Consider the following 17,647-nt stretch of genomic DNA (forward strand, 5'->3'; position numbering starts at 1 on the left):
AGAAGGCAGTTAAAACACGGAAAACGGAAAATCACTGTAAGAATACCCTATTTTATGATATATAATTAGCAATATATTTAATTATCATGACTGCTAGTACCAGACTGTATAGAGATTGTATTTTATCATAAACATGGATAGTGAGTTGTTTTATATTAAGAGGTTAAAAAAAATAAAAACACACTTTCGAATCGGTATTCCATGTGTACATGTTCAAATCCATTGTGAGCAAATGACTGATATGCAGTACCATAAGGTTTCAGCTGTGCAGGAGACATACTTACTTTTGAAAAATCTTACTTATGAGCAACAGGAATTTTGCCAAGTGTTTTTACTGGCAATGTGGTTGTTCTAACAGACTTCTTAAAACAATCTTTTAATCTATTTCCAATTTAAAGGCATAAGCTACCTTTTCACCTGTAGGCTGTTGTTATTTTTTTTTATCTTAAGGTATATAGTTCATTCTAAATGTTTGTAATGTCTGCTACAATTGGTAACTATTTCATTCTACAGTTTTACAGAGGAAGAGAGGGAGGGAGAGAAGGAGAGAAAGAGGGGGGAGAGAAAGAGAGAGAGAAAGAGAAATAATATTAATTCCTCCATTTACTTGTCTAACTGTTTTTGAAGGAATGAATGTGAATTAACGGTGTTATCCTTTCCTAACAATTATCTTTCGCTACTCTAGCTAGTTTAGTTCTAAAAGACAGAGCCATTGACAAGGGAGAAAAAAAGAACCTTCTCGGATTTTTTCAGCTCAGCGGTGGTAATGTTGCACTGAACACTAATGAGGGAACCCCCACTGGTTTGCCTGCTTTGTGACTTTTCTATTTCATAATTATTTTTAAAACGCAAAACGACATGAGGTAGCCCAGCCATGCCTCTGCTACTTCCTGCTACCTCGGTGTTCACTACAGATGGCAATTTGTTCTTGTAACATATATGTCTCTCTGACCATTTTCATCTAATTTGTATGGGTTCTACCATTTCCTTTCTCTCTTTCAGGGGCCTTGCTGTGTGTGAGCTGGGGGGTGGCATGACATGCTTGGCTGGGCTTATGGTAGGTCTTTTCTCAATCCCATTTCTATTCAGCGGGGGGAACAAAAGGGAAAAAATGTTCCAGTTTCTCCAACGACTGGGTCAGAGAACTGTCAACAGAATCAGCTGCAGTCAAGCTGCAGAATCTTCAGAGACCTTCTAGACTGACTGGCTTTCGTATTATATCGATTTTATGGTTGCCTCAACGAGGAGAAACATTTTACCTCAGTGTAGTCAATATCTCTTGTTGTGACATTCCAGGCCACATACACTCCGTCTTTCAGAGCCATAGCTAACGCTCCCCCGCCCCCCCCCTTTCAGATTATACTTCACCATTTGCTAAGATACAGGAATAGCCTGGCGAATCACAGTTGGAGCACCATGATATAGCTGCTAATGTTTTGCCTGCATTATTACACCAACAAACATGATCCAGAGCTCTCGGTAATTAGATTCTTTTGAATTAGATTGGCCATTCAGAAGCGTCATTCACCATTCTCTAGGTTCTGAGTCATGTATTCAGGAGATATTATGTAGCAGTGCAGTGCATTAGACAAGTTTTTATGTCTCTACAAATAAAAGCATATTGTTACACTGATTGGCATTTGACAAACCTGTCATTCTTACACAATGTGTCGAGGTTACAGCCCAATGTGCGAGCATGTCAAAGCTCACAAAAAAATTACCCTTACAAAGCCATCTGCCTGCAATGCAAAGTTATATGAAGGGCATCAGGCAGTCAGACAGAAGCAAGCTGAAAGGCAGAGTGACAGCCTCGGATGATGGCTCTACTAGATAAACAGAAGCCCGCAAATGAAAGCCTCTCAGAATACCATCATCCGCTGTCACAATGCAATTACGGAACTGAATGATAGCAAGATAGAGGCTCCCGCAAATGGAATGATAAAAGTATTGACTGATTTGATTGAATGATTAAAATAATGCAGACATAAAATGAAAAAAGATTGAAGACTGTTACAGGGAAATAGGTGAGGAAGCATGATACTGAAGGCTTGTCACTCCTGTCTTCACTTCCACACAGACAAGCATATTTGCTCATTGTTTGCCGTGCTCTTTCTCTCTCCCTCTCCCCTCCCCCTCCCCCCCTCTCCAGGTTGCTATTTCTGCAGATGTCAAAGAAGTTCTGTTAACTGATGGAAATGAAAAGGCTATCCAAAGTATCCTTATTCAGTTAGAAAACTGGTGTGTTGGATTCATTCCATTTTGTTGGGTTCATGCTCAGTGTAAAAATAGAACAAGGGGTTGTATAACAATATGCATTATTTATATTGTAGGTGTGCATTTGTGTGGATGTCTGGATGTACATATACATACATACATATATATATTCATATTAAATATAAAACACCCACCCACATCCTGAATAATTATTTATTTGGGAAAAAAATTGCATGTGATTTTTTGAGAAGTGGAGAAGTTAATTATATAATTATATAGTGTTTCTAAACATATATTCACTTATTTCCTTTTCTTTTTATTATTAAGATCAATATTCATCAATTTTTAGTGATTTCATTCCAACAACACTGAAAATAGAATGTTGATTACAGCCGATGTTGCAAGTTTTTAAAATTCAACATCAGCTGCAATAAAAATTTATATTTCTTTTATTTGGCTATTTTACACTGAGTTTGTTTTCAGATATTATAGTATGTAAATGCATCCCTTTTGCATATTTATCTTATTTTTACAGTTGGTTTGTATTTAATCATGTATATACAGTATCATTCCTTGCAACCTGTCCCTAACTTCATGCAAGATGGGTCTGCATTCATTTAATGAACATTGTCCAATATTTCTCTTGGACCAAGATTTTCAAATATTCCTATCCGTTCCATACATTTTTATTATTATCAAATTTGAATTCATTTTATATTTAATCCTATTAGTATATATGCAGGTAAACAATTTACACTTTAATGTGACTGCAAATTATTCCCCCTGAGTTAACTAAGTGTCTACAATAGCACAAGAGCTGAATCCCATAGTGACTATTAATGGCTGTCAGAAATCGAGAAGGAGCTGCAGAAGGTATCTGTTTGCTTTGCTTCTTGATGATAATGACATTTGCATGTTAAGGGCCTTCCTTTGGCAGGTGATATTCTAATGTCAAAGTTACAGAGAAATCTTTGTTTGTGCTATCAAATGATCTTCTTTCTCAAGTCTATTTAAGCTTTAGAGGGACATTTTTAAGAAGAGAAAAATGTGGTTACGAGGCATGTTTAATTCTAATATAGGATATTGTCTAGCAAGCTTAAAGAACACATTTATTCTTTTTGTGAACTCTCAGGGTAGCCATAACTGTTTCAGTTAGTTGGAGAATTCAGAGATAAAAGCAGACCTAACTAGAAACAAAGCCCATCTTTTGAAAAAAATGATGTACAAGCTTAAAATAAAGGGAACTCAGAGTTTGAAATATTTATCCAGGAAAATAGGACTCCTCCTACTTCAGAAAATAAGATCTAATTATATAGGCAAAATGCTGAAGTATCATACTTTGCTTTACATTATATCTGTATACACACACACACACACACACACACACACACACACACAATATCTTTATAAATGAATAGATGTGAGACAATGTAGCAAAAGTAACTTCTTTCAGATCCCAGTACTCAACTTCTGTGTGACCATGTACAGCCTGGTGGTGTTGGATATATTAAACATTGCATCCTCTTTTAGATGCCTATACATTTATCCATCAAAATCTGCTGTAAAATTTTACTGGCTGGATCCATAATACTAAATACATGTTTTACCAAATTAATTTAGCACTAAGAGAAGCTTAGTTTTTACTTTCAGTTTTATTGGGTTATACTTTGGTGTGATCTGACACTTGTACTTGGCACTAAGATTCACTCTTAAATAATTTTATGTAATTTTACTTAAGTAATGTAAGACAGATTTCCTACCTGAGCCTTTTTAAAAGGCAACAAATGTAACAGTGTAACCCCAAATAGAATACATGTGGTGGTGAAGCATTATTTGCTTAAAATGAAAAGTCAGGTAGATACATTTCCAGTAAAATAATTTTGTAAATATATCCTATTCATCCTTTCAGTACTATTTCCGTGATATGTGACAAATTAATTGTCTATAACCTTCCCAAATAAATACCCCGCATCTTTTAATTCTAAGTTGTTTAGTTTTGTACCCTATTAAAAAGCAATTAAATTAAAATGCTGTTCTTGTTTAACAATAGTTTCTTTTTGTTCTTTAAACTTTTTATTAACTCCAAATTATATGCCAGTCTCCCTTTTTATAACTCTGTAATCCCTGACACTATCATATCAAAAAAATACCTTTCTAAAAGTTAAAATGGTGTCAATCCGGAAAGAGGGGGAATCGCAGTAAGAAGCCAGGAAATCACTGAGCAAGCCTGTTAATTATTCTTAATAGGCAAGATGAACACATTCAGCAACCAATGACTGCATCAGAGAAATGTCATTGAAAATTGATTTAGAATAGTGCTTTGGGTCTGAGCATCCATTTTTATATTATTGTCATTATCCTGCTTATTATTTTTGCTCTTATTAGTGTTATTCACAGGGGACACCAAAGGGTTCTTATTTTTGTGAAATTTTACATTTGGGAGAAGGAGGATTTGATGTTTTTTTTTCTTCAAAGTCACAAAGTCACATATTCACATCCCATCAGTCATTGACGGTTTTACTGTCAGTTCATTTGTGTGAGTAGTAATTTCATTTGCTATTGGGTTGTCAAACCATGTGCTCTCTAAATGCAAAATCAATATCGATCGATATATGGAACAAAAAAAACCCCTCTGTATTTGTATTAACTATTTCAGGTTTTAAGCCATTTTGGTTCATATCATTTTAATGCTAATATTCCTGAGCAATGCTATCTGACATACTGTAAATGTATTTCACTTATTCTACATAGATGGTACCTAGGTCATCTGAATCTTTTAAACTACAATGCAAACAAATGAAACAGTACTTCAGAAAAACATTATTTGCAATCTTTAATAAGAGAAATAAGGAGTTTGTACGGGTATATTTTGAAGAGTTTTATTGTTTGAGATAAAATATGCAGAGAGAAAGAAACTATGCCCAAATGAAATTTAGTAATCAATCTGAACATAAGATTTATATCTTTTAAATGAGAATAAATGTTGATCTGATTGTGAAGGTTCTATGCTACTCAGTGTGTTTAAGAAAATAAAAGTTGAGTGAACTTTCATTGAAAGTTTCACATTCATAGAACATATGAATATTTTAAAAATATTTAACACATTCCTTAAGCTCATCTGCTGTCTATGTTATTTACTTTCCTGTATTTATATACATTTTTTCACATGAAATTGTGGAAAAAAAGGGATACATTTTGGGTGCAATTAAATCATTCCATAATATAAATGTAGCAGGGACGTGCGGTCAGGGGAGGCAGAGGAGGCAGAGCCTCACCTCTCATCATGAAATAATAATATATAATAATAATATCCATGAGGGAGTTTCATATATATAAGAGGAAGAGGAGGGAGGAGGAGGAGCGCGCGCGGGGCGGTGCCAGCTGGGCAACCGGCGGAGGCAGGAGGGTTCTCGGAAGCGCCAATAACCTTCCTGCCTCTGCTGTACTTTGTGCGCTCCTCGCGACTGCAATAGATGTCCAGAAGTGGCAGGAGCTTGATGACGTCGCCGCGGAGGTAGCCAGAGTGGCGCCGAGGCAGTCCGGCGGACGAGCAACCGAGGATCAGGCTGCCTGATCCTCCATCACTCACTTGCTCGCTCTTTCGTCCGCCCGGATCCCTCGGCGCCACTCTGGTTATCTCCGTCCGGCCGCACCCAGCAGCGACGTCGGCGATGTCATCAAGACGAAGTGCCTTGGAGGCGAAGTGCTTTTCAGTGCTTTTCTGTGCGTCTGGCATTTAGATAGATAGCCGGATGTCCTAAATGCCAGACGCACAGAAAAGCACTGAAAAGCAGCTGCTGTTGGGGATCGTGGAGCGCGAGCCGGCGGAGCGCGCTCAGGAAGGCGGGAATGGAATTACCTGTGCTGGAGGCTGAGGCAGCCTCAGTCTCCAGCACACGTGGTCCCATTCCCCGCCTTCCTGATGACGTCACCAGCCTCACCAGCCATAAACCTCACCGCACATCACTGAAATGTAGCTATTAAATATAACTATGGAATTTTGAATAGAATTTTGACTAATCTAAAAAAAAAGTCTAGGTTAAAGCTGCGTGTGTTGAGAATATGGATTTTTGTAGTAATGCAAGTCACTTATAGTTCAGTAACAGTGAGGTTTATGTTCAGTAACAGTGGGATGTTTGTATGTGTGTAACCTGGTACAGGGCTAAATTCCTAAGGCAACTTATACCTAAATCAACATTATTGAAATCAAAATTATTGAAAGGTGTTACAAGAATTAAATTTGAGAGCTTCATAGGCCTGTGTTCAATTTATGAGTTCAGTTACAATATTTAAGTCTCCCTTCCTCCCGTGATTTAGATAATGTCATTTTACAGAATTCCATGAAATATTTTCAAAGGCAAATCTAAGCTACAGGAAGAAGTAAACATTAATACTGTCATCATCTTCATCTTCATCATTGTTGTCTTATAAATCATTATTGATGAATATGTGTGAACAAAGAAACAAAATGCAAGCATTTTTCTAATAGTATTCTAATCAACATAAACTGCTAATGTTAGTACAATCATGCCTACTGAATATTTAACAGTAGTCAATAAGTATGGATTTGATTCTTTGGACTTGCACAAAATAGATATAAATTTCAATCTTTAATATGTTTACATAGAAATGAAGCTCATTTTTTTCTCAATATTTCTAGGCATTTGAATTTAAAATTACATGATCTGGCAATAAATTTGATTTTTAAACCTGAATAATTTGAGCTGAATTAGTCCAGAATTGTCTGACAAAGAAGTAGCTATCTAAATCTGACAAACTTTGCAGATATACCAACTATTTCTAAAGTAGCAACAATATTCTCCATTTGGGTGACTTTTGGTCATCTCAGCTTAGACAATAATGATGCTTTAAAGATTTATATATATGTACACGTGTACATCCGTACATACACTACATACATACATAACACAGGGTCTTATTTTCTTTTGACCCCTGAAATAAGTACTTGGCTTTATTTTGGGGGAGGTCTTACTATTTGTGAGGTTCAGGAGGAGGCGAGTGTGATCACCTGAGGGCTGCTGCTATGTTGCAATATTTTCGGGGAGGGCTTATTTTGGGGGAAACAAGGTACATACATACTATCAAGGCAAAGACAGAGAGTTGAGTGCTGGTCTTATGTTTAGGGCTACAGCAGTCATAATCTCTTACCAGGGAGCACCTGGGAACAGTAATCCAAATATCTGAGGGCAATAGGTTAGCCACTGTCATGCCAGAGTTTTGGCAGCATGTCTATTATTATGAGATAAACCCAGGAGCAAAACACAGCACACAGAGTCTTTATACAATTAATAGTGGTTTATGTATACATATATACAGACATACAAATGGTAGATAAATCTCTTACCACTCAGCTATGGACACAAGGAGAGAAATGAGATACATGACGAGAGGGAGAAACGCTTTCTAATGGCCACCTACTGTATATATAGACACGTCTTAAAAGGGTAAATGACTTGTGTGGACCCCATCAGAATCTTAAATAGGAGATACATGTATTGCTGAATCATCCTCATTGCATCAGCTTACAGTTTACAGTTTACAACCATACATCAAGAAATATTTTTATGTATATTTATTTAGAATAGGAATGGTGCAGCATATTTGAACTTCATTAAAACCTGTTGTTACACAATAAGCCTAATTCTTATGTCTGATTCTAGCTTTTTAATTTTTGTTAATTATATTGGTGACAGGATAAATAAGCTTTTGAGCAACCTACACAAAAGGAAGACGATTAAGGCATTTCTTAATGGTGGAAGAAACGGAGGCTGAGGGGCTTTTTATCCAGAAGTTTTTTATTGTTATTAAGGGGTTCCAGGGAGGGGGGGTGTGATAACCAGGCCGGGAGAGGCGCCAGTGCCAGTGCCAGACGGACAGGTGAGTCCGGGAAGGAAGTGAGCGGAGCGGGCGGGGGGAGAGGGAACAAGTTATTCCAATAGAGGGTTGTTTGATTACAACGGTCGCGGGGAGGGGGGGATGCGAGGACAAGAGAAGATCACAAGGTCGGTTGGGAGACCGTGGCTGCTGGCTATGCCCGGTCGTTTGCACCAACCCCCGCAACCTAGGTGGCCAGGAACTACAGAGCCCGGGCCTACGGCTGATGCTTTGCAATGCAAGGTCCGTAACCAACAAGGCCCCCCTCATTAATGAGTTGATCTCTGAGGGGGAGCTAGACCTTGCAGGGATAACGGAAACCTGGTTGGGCCACGAGGGTGGTTTACCCCTCGTGGAAATGTGCCCACCAGGTTTCCGTGCATTCCATCAGCCTCGGGCCCTGGGTAAGGGTGGTGGGGTGGCGGTAGTTATACGGGAAGGTCTAGAGCCAAGGGAGTTCACTGTTCCTCAGATATCCGGGTTTGAGTCCCTTGGTGTGAAATGGGGCCCAGGGAGGCAGTTGGGTTTGCTGATTGTATACTTGGCTCCTCGCTATACATCAGCAGCCCTGCCCGAGCTCCTCGAACTGATCTCGGAGACGGCGGTTGAGATCCCCAGGCTTGTGGTTATGGGGGATTTCAACCTGCCGTCGACGGGAGCAGCGTCTGAGGTAGCTCGGGAGTTCATGGCTTCCATGACAGCCATGGGCCTGACCCAGTTAATTCAGGGCCCCACACACGAAGGAGGCCACACATTGGACCTTGTTTTTGTATCTGAGCAGTGGACGAGTGATCTGGGTAGAGGGGATTTTACTGTTACACCCCTGTCATGGTCAGATCACTCATGTCTCTGGCTGGACTTCCCTGGCGCTATCCCCCACCGCGAGGAGGCGGGACCAGACAGTCCACGCTGGTACCGCCCCAAGCACCTGATGGAGCCGGATATGTTCCAGACGGAGCTTGGGCCATTACCTGTAGCCCTGACCCACGCTCGGTCGGAGGACCTAGCGGCCGCCTGGAATAGGGCGACGGCTGGGGCCTTGGACCGGGTTGCGCCTTTGTGACTTCTCCTGCGGCAGCGACCCACCCGGGCTCCTTGGTATACCGAGGAGCTGAGGGTGATGAAGCGCCACAGGAGACGTCTAGAGAGCAGGTGGAGGTCCTCACACTCCGAATCTGATCGAACACAGGTAAGATCCTACTTGCGGACCTACCTTGTGGCATTAAGGGCGGCCAAACGTAGATATTGCGCCACTCTTATTGCGTCTGCGGATAACCGCCCTGCCGCCCTGTTTAGGGTGACCCGCTCCCTCTTGTCACAGAGGACGCAGGGGGCACCCTTGCAGGGCAGAGCAGAGGAATTTGGGGAATATCTGCAGGACAAAGTCGCTCAGATCCGGAGCGGATGGGCCCCCCTCAGTGGACCAGACGGGCCGCCTACAGCGAGTCTTGTGAGACCATCCTGGGAGGAGTTTGATTCTGTTGCCCCCGAGGATTTAGATAGGTTGTGTGGACGGCTGCGACCCACCACATGTTTAATGGACCCGTGTCCCTCCTGGTTGGTACTGGCATCTTGGGAGGTGACCCGAGGCTGGCTTCTGGGCCTGGTGAATGCCTCATTGGGTGAGGGATCCTTACCAACCGCCTTGAAGGAGGCAGTGGTGAGGCCCTTACTTAAGAGGCCTTCACTCGACCCAACGGAGCTAGCTAATTATCGTCCAGTCTCCAATCTTCCATTTCTAGCGAAGGTTGTTGAGAATGTGGTGGCGCAGCAGTTTCCACGACACCTTGACGAATCCGAGTATCTAGACTCACGCCAGTCCGGCTTCCGACCTGGGCACAGCACAGAGACAGCCTTGGTCGCATTGGTTGATGATCTCTGGAGGGCCAGAGATAGAGGTTGTTCCTCTATCCTGGTCCTATTAGACCTCTCGGCGGCTTTTGATACCATCGACAATGGCATCCTATTGCGCCGGTTGGAGGGGATAGGAGTCGGAGGTACCGTTTTGCGGTGGTTCGGCTCCTACCTCTCCGACCGGAGGCAATGTGTGTTGACAGGGAGACAGAGGTCGACCCCGAGGCCACTCACTTGTGGAGTGCCACAGGGGTCGGTCCTCTCGCCTCTCCTGTTCAACACATATGTGAAGCCGCTGGGTGAGATCATCCGTGGTTTTGGGGTTGAGTATCACCTCTACGCTGATGATACTCAGCTGTATATTTCAACTCCAAACCACCCCAACGAGGCTGTCCAAGTGATGTCCCGGTGTTTGGAGGCCGTCGGGGTCTGGATGGGGGACAACAGACTTAAACTCAACCCCTCCAAGACTGAGTGGCTGTGGCTACCGGCACCTCGGTTCAGCCAGCTGATTCCATCGCTGGCCATAGGGGGTGAACAATTGCCCCCTGTGGAACGGGCGCGCAATTTGGGCGTCCTCCTTGATGCCCGGCTGTCAATGGATGACCATGTGGCAGCCGTGGCAAGGGGGCGTTCCACCAGGTTCGCCTGGTGCACCAATTACGCCCCCTACTGGACCGGGATGCCCTACGCACGGTCACTCATGCGCTGGTGACGTCCCGCCTGGATTACTGCAACGCTCTCTACATGGGGCTGCCCTTGGGATGCGCCCGGAGACTGCAGTTAGTTCAGAACGCAGCCGCGCGGGCTGTGATGGGGAGTATGAGGTACTCCCACGTAACACCTCTCCTGCGCGAGCTGCACTGGCTACCTGTGGTTTTCCGGGTGCGTTTCAAGGTGCTGATTACCATCTTTAAAGCGCTCCATGGCACGGGACCTAGTTACTTGCGGGATCGCATCCTCCCACATACATCCCTGCGGCCAATTCGCTCACACAGGGAGCGACTTCTCCTGGTGCCGTCCACTAGGCAATGCCAGCGGGCAACACCGAGGAGTAGGGCCTTCTCTGTGATGGGCCCAACCCTCTGGAATGACCTCCCCCCCGACATTAGAACCACTTCTGACCTCCGCTCCTTCCGGCAAAAACTGAAGACCTGTTCCGATTAGCAGGCCTGGCATAATTCAACTGTCCCTCCTGGCAAATATATTGTATCTGGTTATTTTAGGGGTTTTTTAATTTACTGTATCTGTTTTTAGGGGTTTAAACTTATATTATATTTGCTTTGTACAGTTCTTTTAACTACATTTTAACCTCCTCCATGTCAACTGTCAACTGTACATATTTAATTTTATTGTATCTTGTTATATTTTGTATGAACTGTACACCGCCCCGAGTCCCTTTCGGGAGAGGGGGCGGTCTAGAAGCATTAAATAATAATAATAATAATAATAATAATAATAATAATAATAATAATAATAATAATAATAATAATTTCTGAATGGCACTCGTTCAGAATAGTCTACCAGTGCATTTAGTGGAATGCATATTCTGGTGCATTTATTTAATTTATTATAAATTTATATAGCCATCCATCTTACTAATGTGACTCTGGGCACATTGTTTTATAAACAAAACAAATCTTAACCATTAAAACAATTAATTCAATATAAATAAGTCTAACAATGCTGCAGTGGGTTAGAATGCAGTATTGCAGGCTAACTCTGCCCTTAACCAGTGATTGGATCCTCATTGGTTCAAGGTTGAGTCAGCTTTCCATTCCAGTATAGCATAATTTAAAATCTGGTTTCCATTATTTATTTTCTATTTTCTATTTTTTTCTAGTTTAGGTATTCATTAAATTGGGAAATAAGACCAATTGCAAATAATTCTTCTCACTACATCAGATCTCTTTGATGTAGCCTATTTGAAATCAGAAATTAATTTACAAGTATTTTTTTCCCACTGAAATAAAAACTGAAGCACACACCATTTTACAAAAATGGAAATGATGTCTCAAAAGTATTTTTTCAAAAGGCAATGGGAGTATGGGTATTTTTTTCTTTTCCCTTGAGGAAGAAGAAATCATTTCACTTCTTATCCAAGAAGCTTCATCAGTTCTGGCTGGCTGGGGAGGAATGGGTGGAGTGGATGCAGTGGTGGGTTCGTACCGGTTCAGACCGGTTCAGCCAAACTGGTAGTGGTTTGGGGGCCTTGGTCGTTGGAACCAGCAGCGGCCCAGGCTTGCCATGCCTCCGAACCAGCTCTCCGGACAGCGCCATAGGCGCTGCCATCTTGTTTTTTGTTTTGCACATAATAATTTTATTGTACTGTGCATGCACGCGCAGCGCATCAAGCGTACATGCATGGCACGCTCATGAATGAACGCACCCCTGGGTGGATGGAAGAATGAGTTCTGACTATGTAAATGATATATCAACTTAAAGGAAACATTTCCTTCTCCTCAAGTGAAAAATGAGATAAAATCTAAGACAATGTTTTCTAACAAAACTCATATCCAAATGATTATGGCTAGTTGCAGTCAGCCAGATATTTAGACTGGATTTGGTATTTTAAACTATCTATGGAATCCTTTCCAAGAACCTTGGATACCGAGTTGTTATTAAAGATTTCATCACAGGATGTGATCAATTCCAAGGAAAGCTGCCTTGTGCAATTGACCTAAGGTGGTTTTGTCAATGCCAGTGGTCTTCACATGGTGCTCCAGATCTTATGGAATTGCATCCAAAGCGCCTGTCACTATGGTACTATCTTTGCTTCCTTTTGCTTGCTTCTATTGACAAGTATTTATATATTGCGATTTTCTCCAGTTCTTTTTTTTTCTATTCTGCTGTCTACAGGTACTGCCATGTCTACTATCCAGACTGTTTTGTCTTTCTTACCCTGTTTCTGTCAGGGGAAGACTTCACCCTGAACTAAATGAGGTCTTAGACCGCAGCTGTTTCCAAACAGGCATATTCTTTAAGGTGCGAAGAAAAGAAATAAAACATTCTGGAGAAACATATTCTAATTAAAAACAAACTTTAATACAAAAATAATAAATGAAGAAATAAAACAAAACTAACTAATTCTTACATTTTGGAAAAAGCAATTGTGTCTCCCAGATTTCCTGGAAGACGGACAAAGATCAAAAGGAAAGAGAAGAGTCTGGAATGTATGAAGTAATAAAAAAGATAAGCATGCGCAGTACATCATTGTCAGATAAGACCTTATGACCTGCGCAGTAACTCTTTCAGTTTAATTATTTAGTTTCAATTCGTCAGTTCAGGCTAGCAAACAATTTAACGCAGTGACAGTTTCCCTGAAAATAAGACCTCCCCAGATAATAAGCCCAATCAAGCTTTTGAGCGCATGCGCTAAAATAAGCTCTCCCCCGAAAATAAGCCCTTCCCAAAAATATTGCAACACAGCAGCAGCTATGAGGTGACCACGCTCGTTACCTCCTCCACCTCAAAAATAATAAGACCTCCCTGAAAATAAGCCCAGGCCCTTATTTTGGGGGTCAAAAGAAAATAAGATCCTGTCTTATTTTCGGGGAAACACGGTATTAACAATTGCTAGGTTTGGGGTATTATGTGGCAGATGCTTGTGTGAATGCCAATAATATTTGTTAGGCAAATGATATTTATTGCAAATCTTCCAGTGCACCATTGTTGCTATTTTGTCATGTGATTGTTTGTAGTCAGTTTGTGACAGCTAAGTAGGTGGTCTACTGTTTCTCCAGCTTTTTTTTTTTTTGCAAAGGTGGCAATTGCTGTTTTCTTAATTCTGGCTTTCTATGTTGATATCATTGTTATTACTATTACATTTGAATAAATAATGCTATCCTACTTTTATTTCATCTAGGAACTACACATATCTAGTCCTATTTAATTTCAACAAAGTTGCTGGTTTTTGTGCCTTTGGTCTAGAACTTACAATACCTATAGGCAAATTGGAATGCATGCATACACTGTAATCAGTAAATAAATGAAGTAAAATTCAACAAGATTTCCTTAAGATTTTTCCATGTATATACATGAGTGAAGCATGACACAGTAGACATGTACATATACATATCAATATCATTAATTACAATTTTCAAGAGTCCTTTCATGTTGAAAAGGCTTACTTGATCGGAACATATTTACAGATAATTCTTAACTTACGTTATAGATGTATGTGATATCATCACAAGAAATAAAAAAGCTGGAGTGTTCAGAGCTAAAGCCATCTCAAGCAGGTAAGATGTTTCATATTCTTCACCACTATTATTTCATATTACTACTCTTAAAATGAAATCAAATGCTAGATTGCTTGAAAACTTGCTTGATCTTCATGCAAAATCAGATTTATCAAGCAAAAATTAAAAATTAATAGTGCAATATATATTGACTATGCCTATCTGGGTGCATCTATATTATTATTTTTTAAAGTTCTGAAAAGTGAACTTATAAAAACATTTGCTTTGCTTTATGTATGTTTTGCAAGGTGTGAATTATGTCAGCTACATGTAAAACATTTGTATACATATAAGGAATTATTATTGTTAAGGAAGAATTATGAACTTGTTTATATATTAATATTTTACGTATTTATCCAGTAACTGAATACAAAATATGTTTGAACTTGGGAAATAATATTCCTCTGTTTAACTGTACCCCATGCAGAAACAAGCATACCTCAGGGATTGCTTAATCCATGCAATCCCAAACCTTTCAAGATAAATCTTTAAAAAAAATTATACATAATGTGGAAAATTGCTGCCAATTCCTGTAGACATTATTTTTTAGTTAAATCAATGATATAAAGCAGTTTCCTTGGTTTTTATTTTCCTACCTCTAAGTGATTCCACAAGGCTAATGTGATCCTGGCCTCCAGGCCATTATTCTGATCCAGATGTCCCTATGTTCTTAATGCTATTTATTATGTATGCCTTGATGAAATTAAACAATGAATAATCGCTTCCTAAACTAACCCCAAGTAGTTATCAAGAAACAATAGCCCAGTTCATTCCAGACAGATTTGTATCGGTTTCTAAATAAAGTTGAGCAAAGGACTAGCATCATTGGAAAGAGGTTAAGAAGCAAACATTTTTCTGATAATGATTGACCACATACTCCATTTCTGTAGTATCACTTCATGTTCTCATTTTTCAAAGTTCTCTTGTTGGTCTGCTTTTCTCCCCGCATGCAATTTTTGTCCAATACAATTACTTGGTAATAAGGATATTGCACTCAAAACTTCTAAGATTATTTTTGAATAGACATATGTGTGCTTGTGTTGAACATGGAATAATCAAAAGATGATGGATTGCCCCAAGATTAATTAGTTATGAGTGACTAAAAAGAATGGGATTTAAGTTAGTGGATTTCAATAATTCTAAATTTGATACTCCACTGCAGTTGAATCCCCTTTTATAGATATCTGCCTAATATTTCACTTTCAAACCAGAGGCTGTAAATGTTGAAGAAAAATGGGGAAAAAACAGATTTGCGTTCAATATTGCAGTAATCATTGCCACCTGCAATCAATATTTATTAACATGTTGTTGCTAAGTCAATAATTTTATATTTTGAGATTTGTATGGTCACTTATTTATTCATTTATTCTTGCCATTATTGCCAAATATAAAATATGTATATGTTTGTGTGCTTAGAATATACAGTGCGGGATTATATATACTTTAAAACACACATGCACAAATACACAAACATATATTCAAAATTTCATTTCCAAGAAGATCTCAGGTTTCAGTTTATTGTGAATAAACCTCTTTTTAAGTTGCTATGCATCCATATATTCTGTAGGTTTCAAATTACCATGCAGTATATGTAAGTCCATCTCTTGTCAAAATTTCCAACCTGGTCTTTTAGATATCAATCAAAACACATTTTCAACAATGTCCTCATTTACATTTATCTAATGTTTAAGGTCATTTGTGATCATTTGAGTGTATTTCAGCATATAGAATCAGTGAATAATAGATTTCAACTCCATGCTGTGAAGAAAGATTGTGTTTTTACAAGGCATAATGTTGTTTACTGGGTGTTAATAATCACTAATTAATAAACATATCTAGATTTCTGAAATGTTGCATTTTCTGCTTTGGAAAATGTCAAGTGTTTAACACAGTGAGTACAATAGCATTTTATGCTTTTATGCATGAAATAATTTCATTACAGAAAAATACATGATGTTGCATTTCAATATAGGTCATACTAGTTATTTTTATGAACTATACATTCACATTTAAAACTTTTTATATAAATAGGATTTTTGTAACCTACTGTATTCTTTAACATTTCCCGGTGTTCCTTGTTTCTTTTCTACTGATATCTATAAGTTGTTGGGAATTTTGCTAAAATTAATAGAATTCATCTGCAACCAAAAGAATTTAAATATGATTTTTGGAGCACTGAATAATCCTTGTCTGCAAATTCCTTAATCAAAGTTATATAATTTGATAAATGTTCCTAATAAGATGTAGGCTTTAGTTATATTTTGAATTATTACTGTACACAATAGTATATCAAAGAGGCATGTTACACCTCTGTTGGTGTAAAGAGGCATGAATGGAGTTTTGTTTGGGGAATAGGTTGTTATGTTTACCTTCTGAAGTAGAAGCTCTGGTAGGTTTTCAGTAAATTACTGGTAGCCATTATTTCCCCTTCCTTCAATGAGAAACAGTGAGTATCAGATGTGTAATGCCAGTCTGATTGATTTTGAATGTGGAGCAAATTAGACAGATTGACTACCATTTTTTTTTTATAATTAAAAACACTATAAATTGGAATATGATGAGAAAAACAGCAGAAGGAAAAGAGAACATACCACAAACTGCCACAAGTTCCATATCTGTTGGAAGACATGGTTAATGGTACTGATGAAAGTCTTTTGTCAATAGTTTGATACTTACTGAATTTTATCTGTTGAGTTTTATTTCAGTTTTCTTGAAATTTCAGCTCTTCTTTCTAATTTCATGTCATCAATTTACTCCCTTTCATCAATTACAGTTTTCCTAAGCCTCAACCAGGATATTACATTAATATAGGGAGTAGTAATTAATTTTCTAAAAATCTATAAAAATTAAGAATATTCATTAAGTTTCTATGCTAGTTATAGGAATTCTGTAGTGTAAACTTTGATTATAGCAATAGCAATAACACTTAGACTTACATACCGTTTCACAGTGCTTTAGAGCTGTATCTTACAGAGTCAGCATATTGCCCCCAACAATCTGAATCCTTGTTTTACTGACATTGGAAGGATGGAAGGCTGAGTCAACCTTGAGCCTGATGAGAATAGAACTGGCAGTCAGCAAAATTAGCTTGCAATACTACATTCTAACCACTGTGCCACTAGTGCTCCTATTATGGCTCTCTTATTTATTTAGAAATAAATAATTTCATACTTTAAATCAGTGACGTGCGGTGAGGTTTATGGCTGTTGAGGCACTGACACAGTGGTGGGTTTCAAATATTTTAGACTTGTGGACTTCAACTCCCAGAATTCCGCAGCCAGGCATGCTCAGTTCCGATTTAAAACGACAGCATTTGTTTTTCTCCTTTGCGAAATAAGTTTCCTTTTTTCATTTTCTTTTTCTTCTTCCTTCCCCTCCTTCCTCCCTCTTTCCCTTCCTCCCCCTGTCTCAAACACACACACACACAGAGAAGTTGGATTGGA

At 39.3% G+C, this 17,647-nt stretch overlaps 1 protein-coding gene across 7 annotated transcripts in view; it reads left to right on the plus strand.

The window, feature by feature from the left end:
• CAMKMT (calmodulin-lysine N-methyltransferase) overlaps window positions 1–17,647 on the plus strand; it is a 266,737-nt gene that overhangs the window by 205,837 nt on the left and 43,253 nt on the right. For 6 of the 7 annotated variants that reach the window (XR_014174269.1, XM_081940278.1, XM_081940277.1 and 3 more), the window contains 3 exons: window positions 1,003–1,057; window positions 2,150–2,213; window positions 14,138–14,204. The exons of the other annotated variant lie outside the window; for it this stretch is intronic. Coding sequence is in view for 5 of the 6 variants with exons in the window: in XM_081940278.1 (XP_081796404.1) it covers window positions 1,003–1,057; window positions 2,150–2,213; window positions 14,138–14,204 (186 nt within the window). In the remaining variant the exon portion in view is untranslated. The remainder of the gene's footprint in view (window positions 1–1,002; window positions 1,058–2,149; window positions 2,214–14,137; window positions 14,205–17,647) is intronic. 7 annotated transcript variants of the gene reach the window in all.

This window comes from Natrix helvetica (genome assembly GCF_964273705.1).
Source record: "Natrix helvetica genome assembly, chromosome: 2".
NCBI lineage: Eukaryota > Metazoa > Chordata > Lepidosauria > Squamata > Natricidae > Natrix > Natrix helvetica.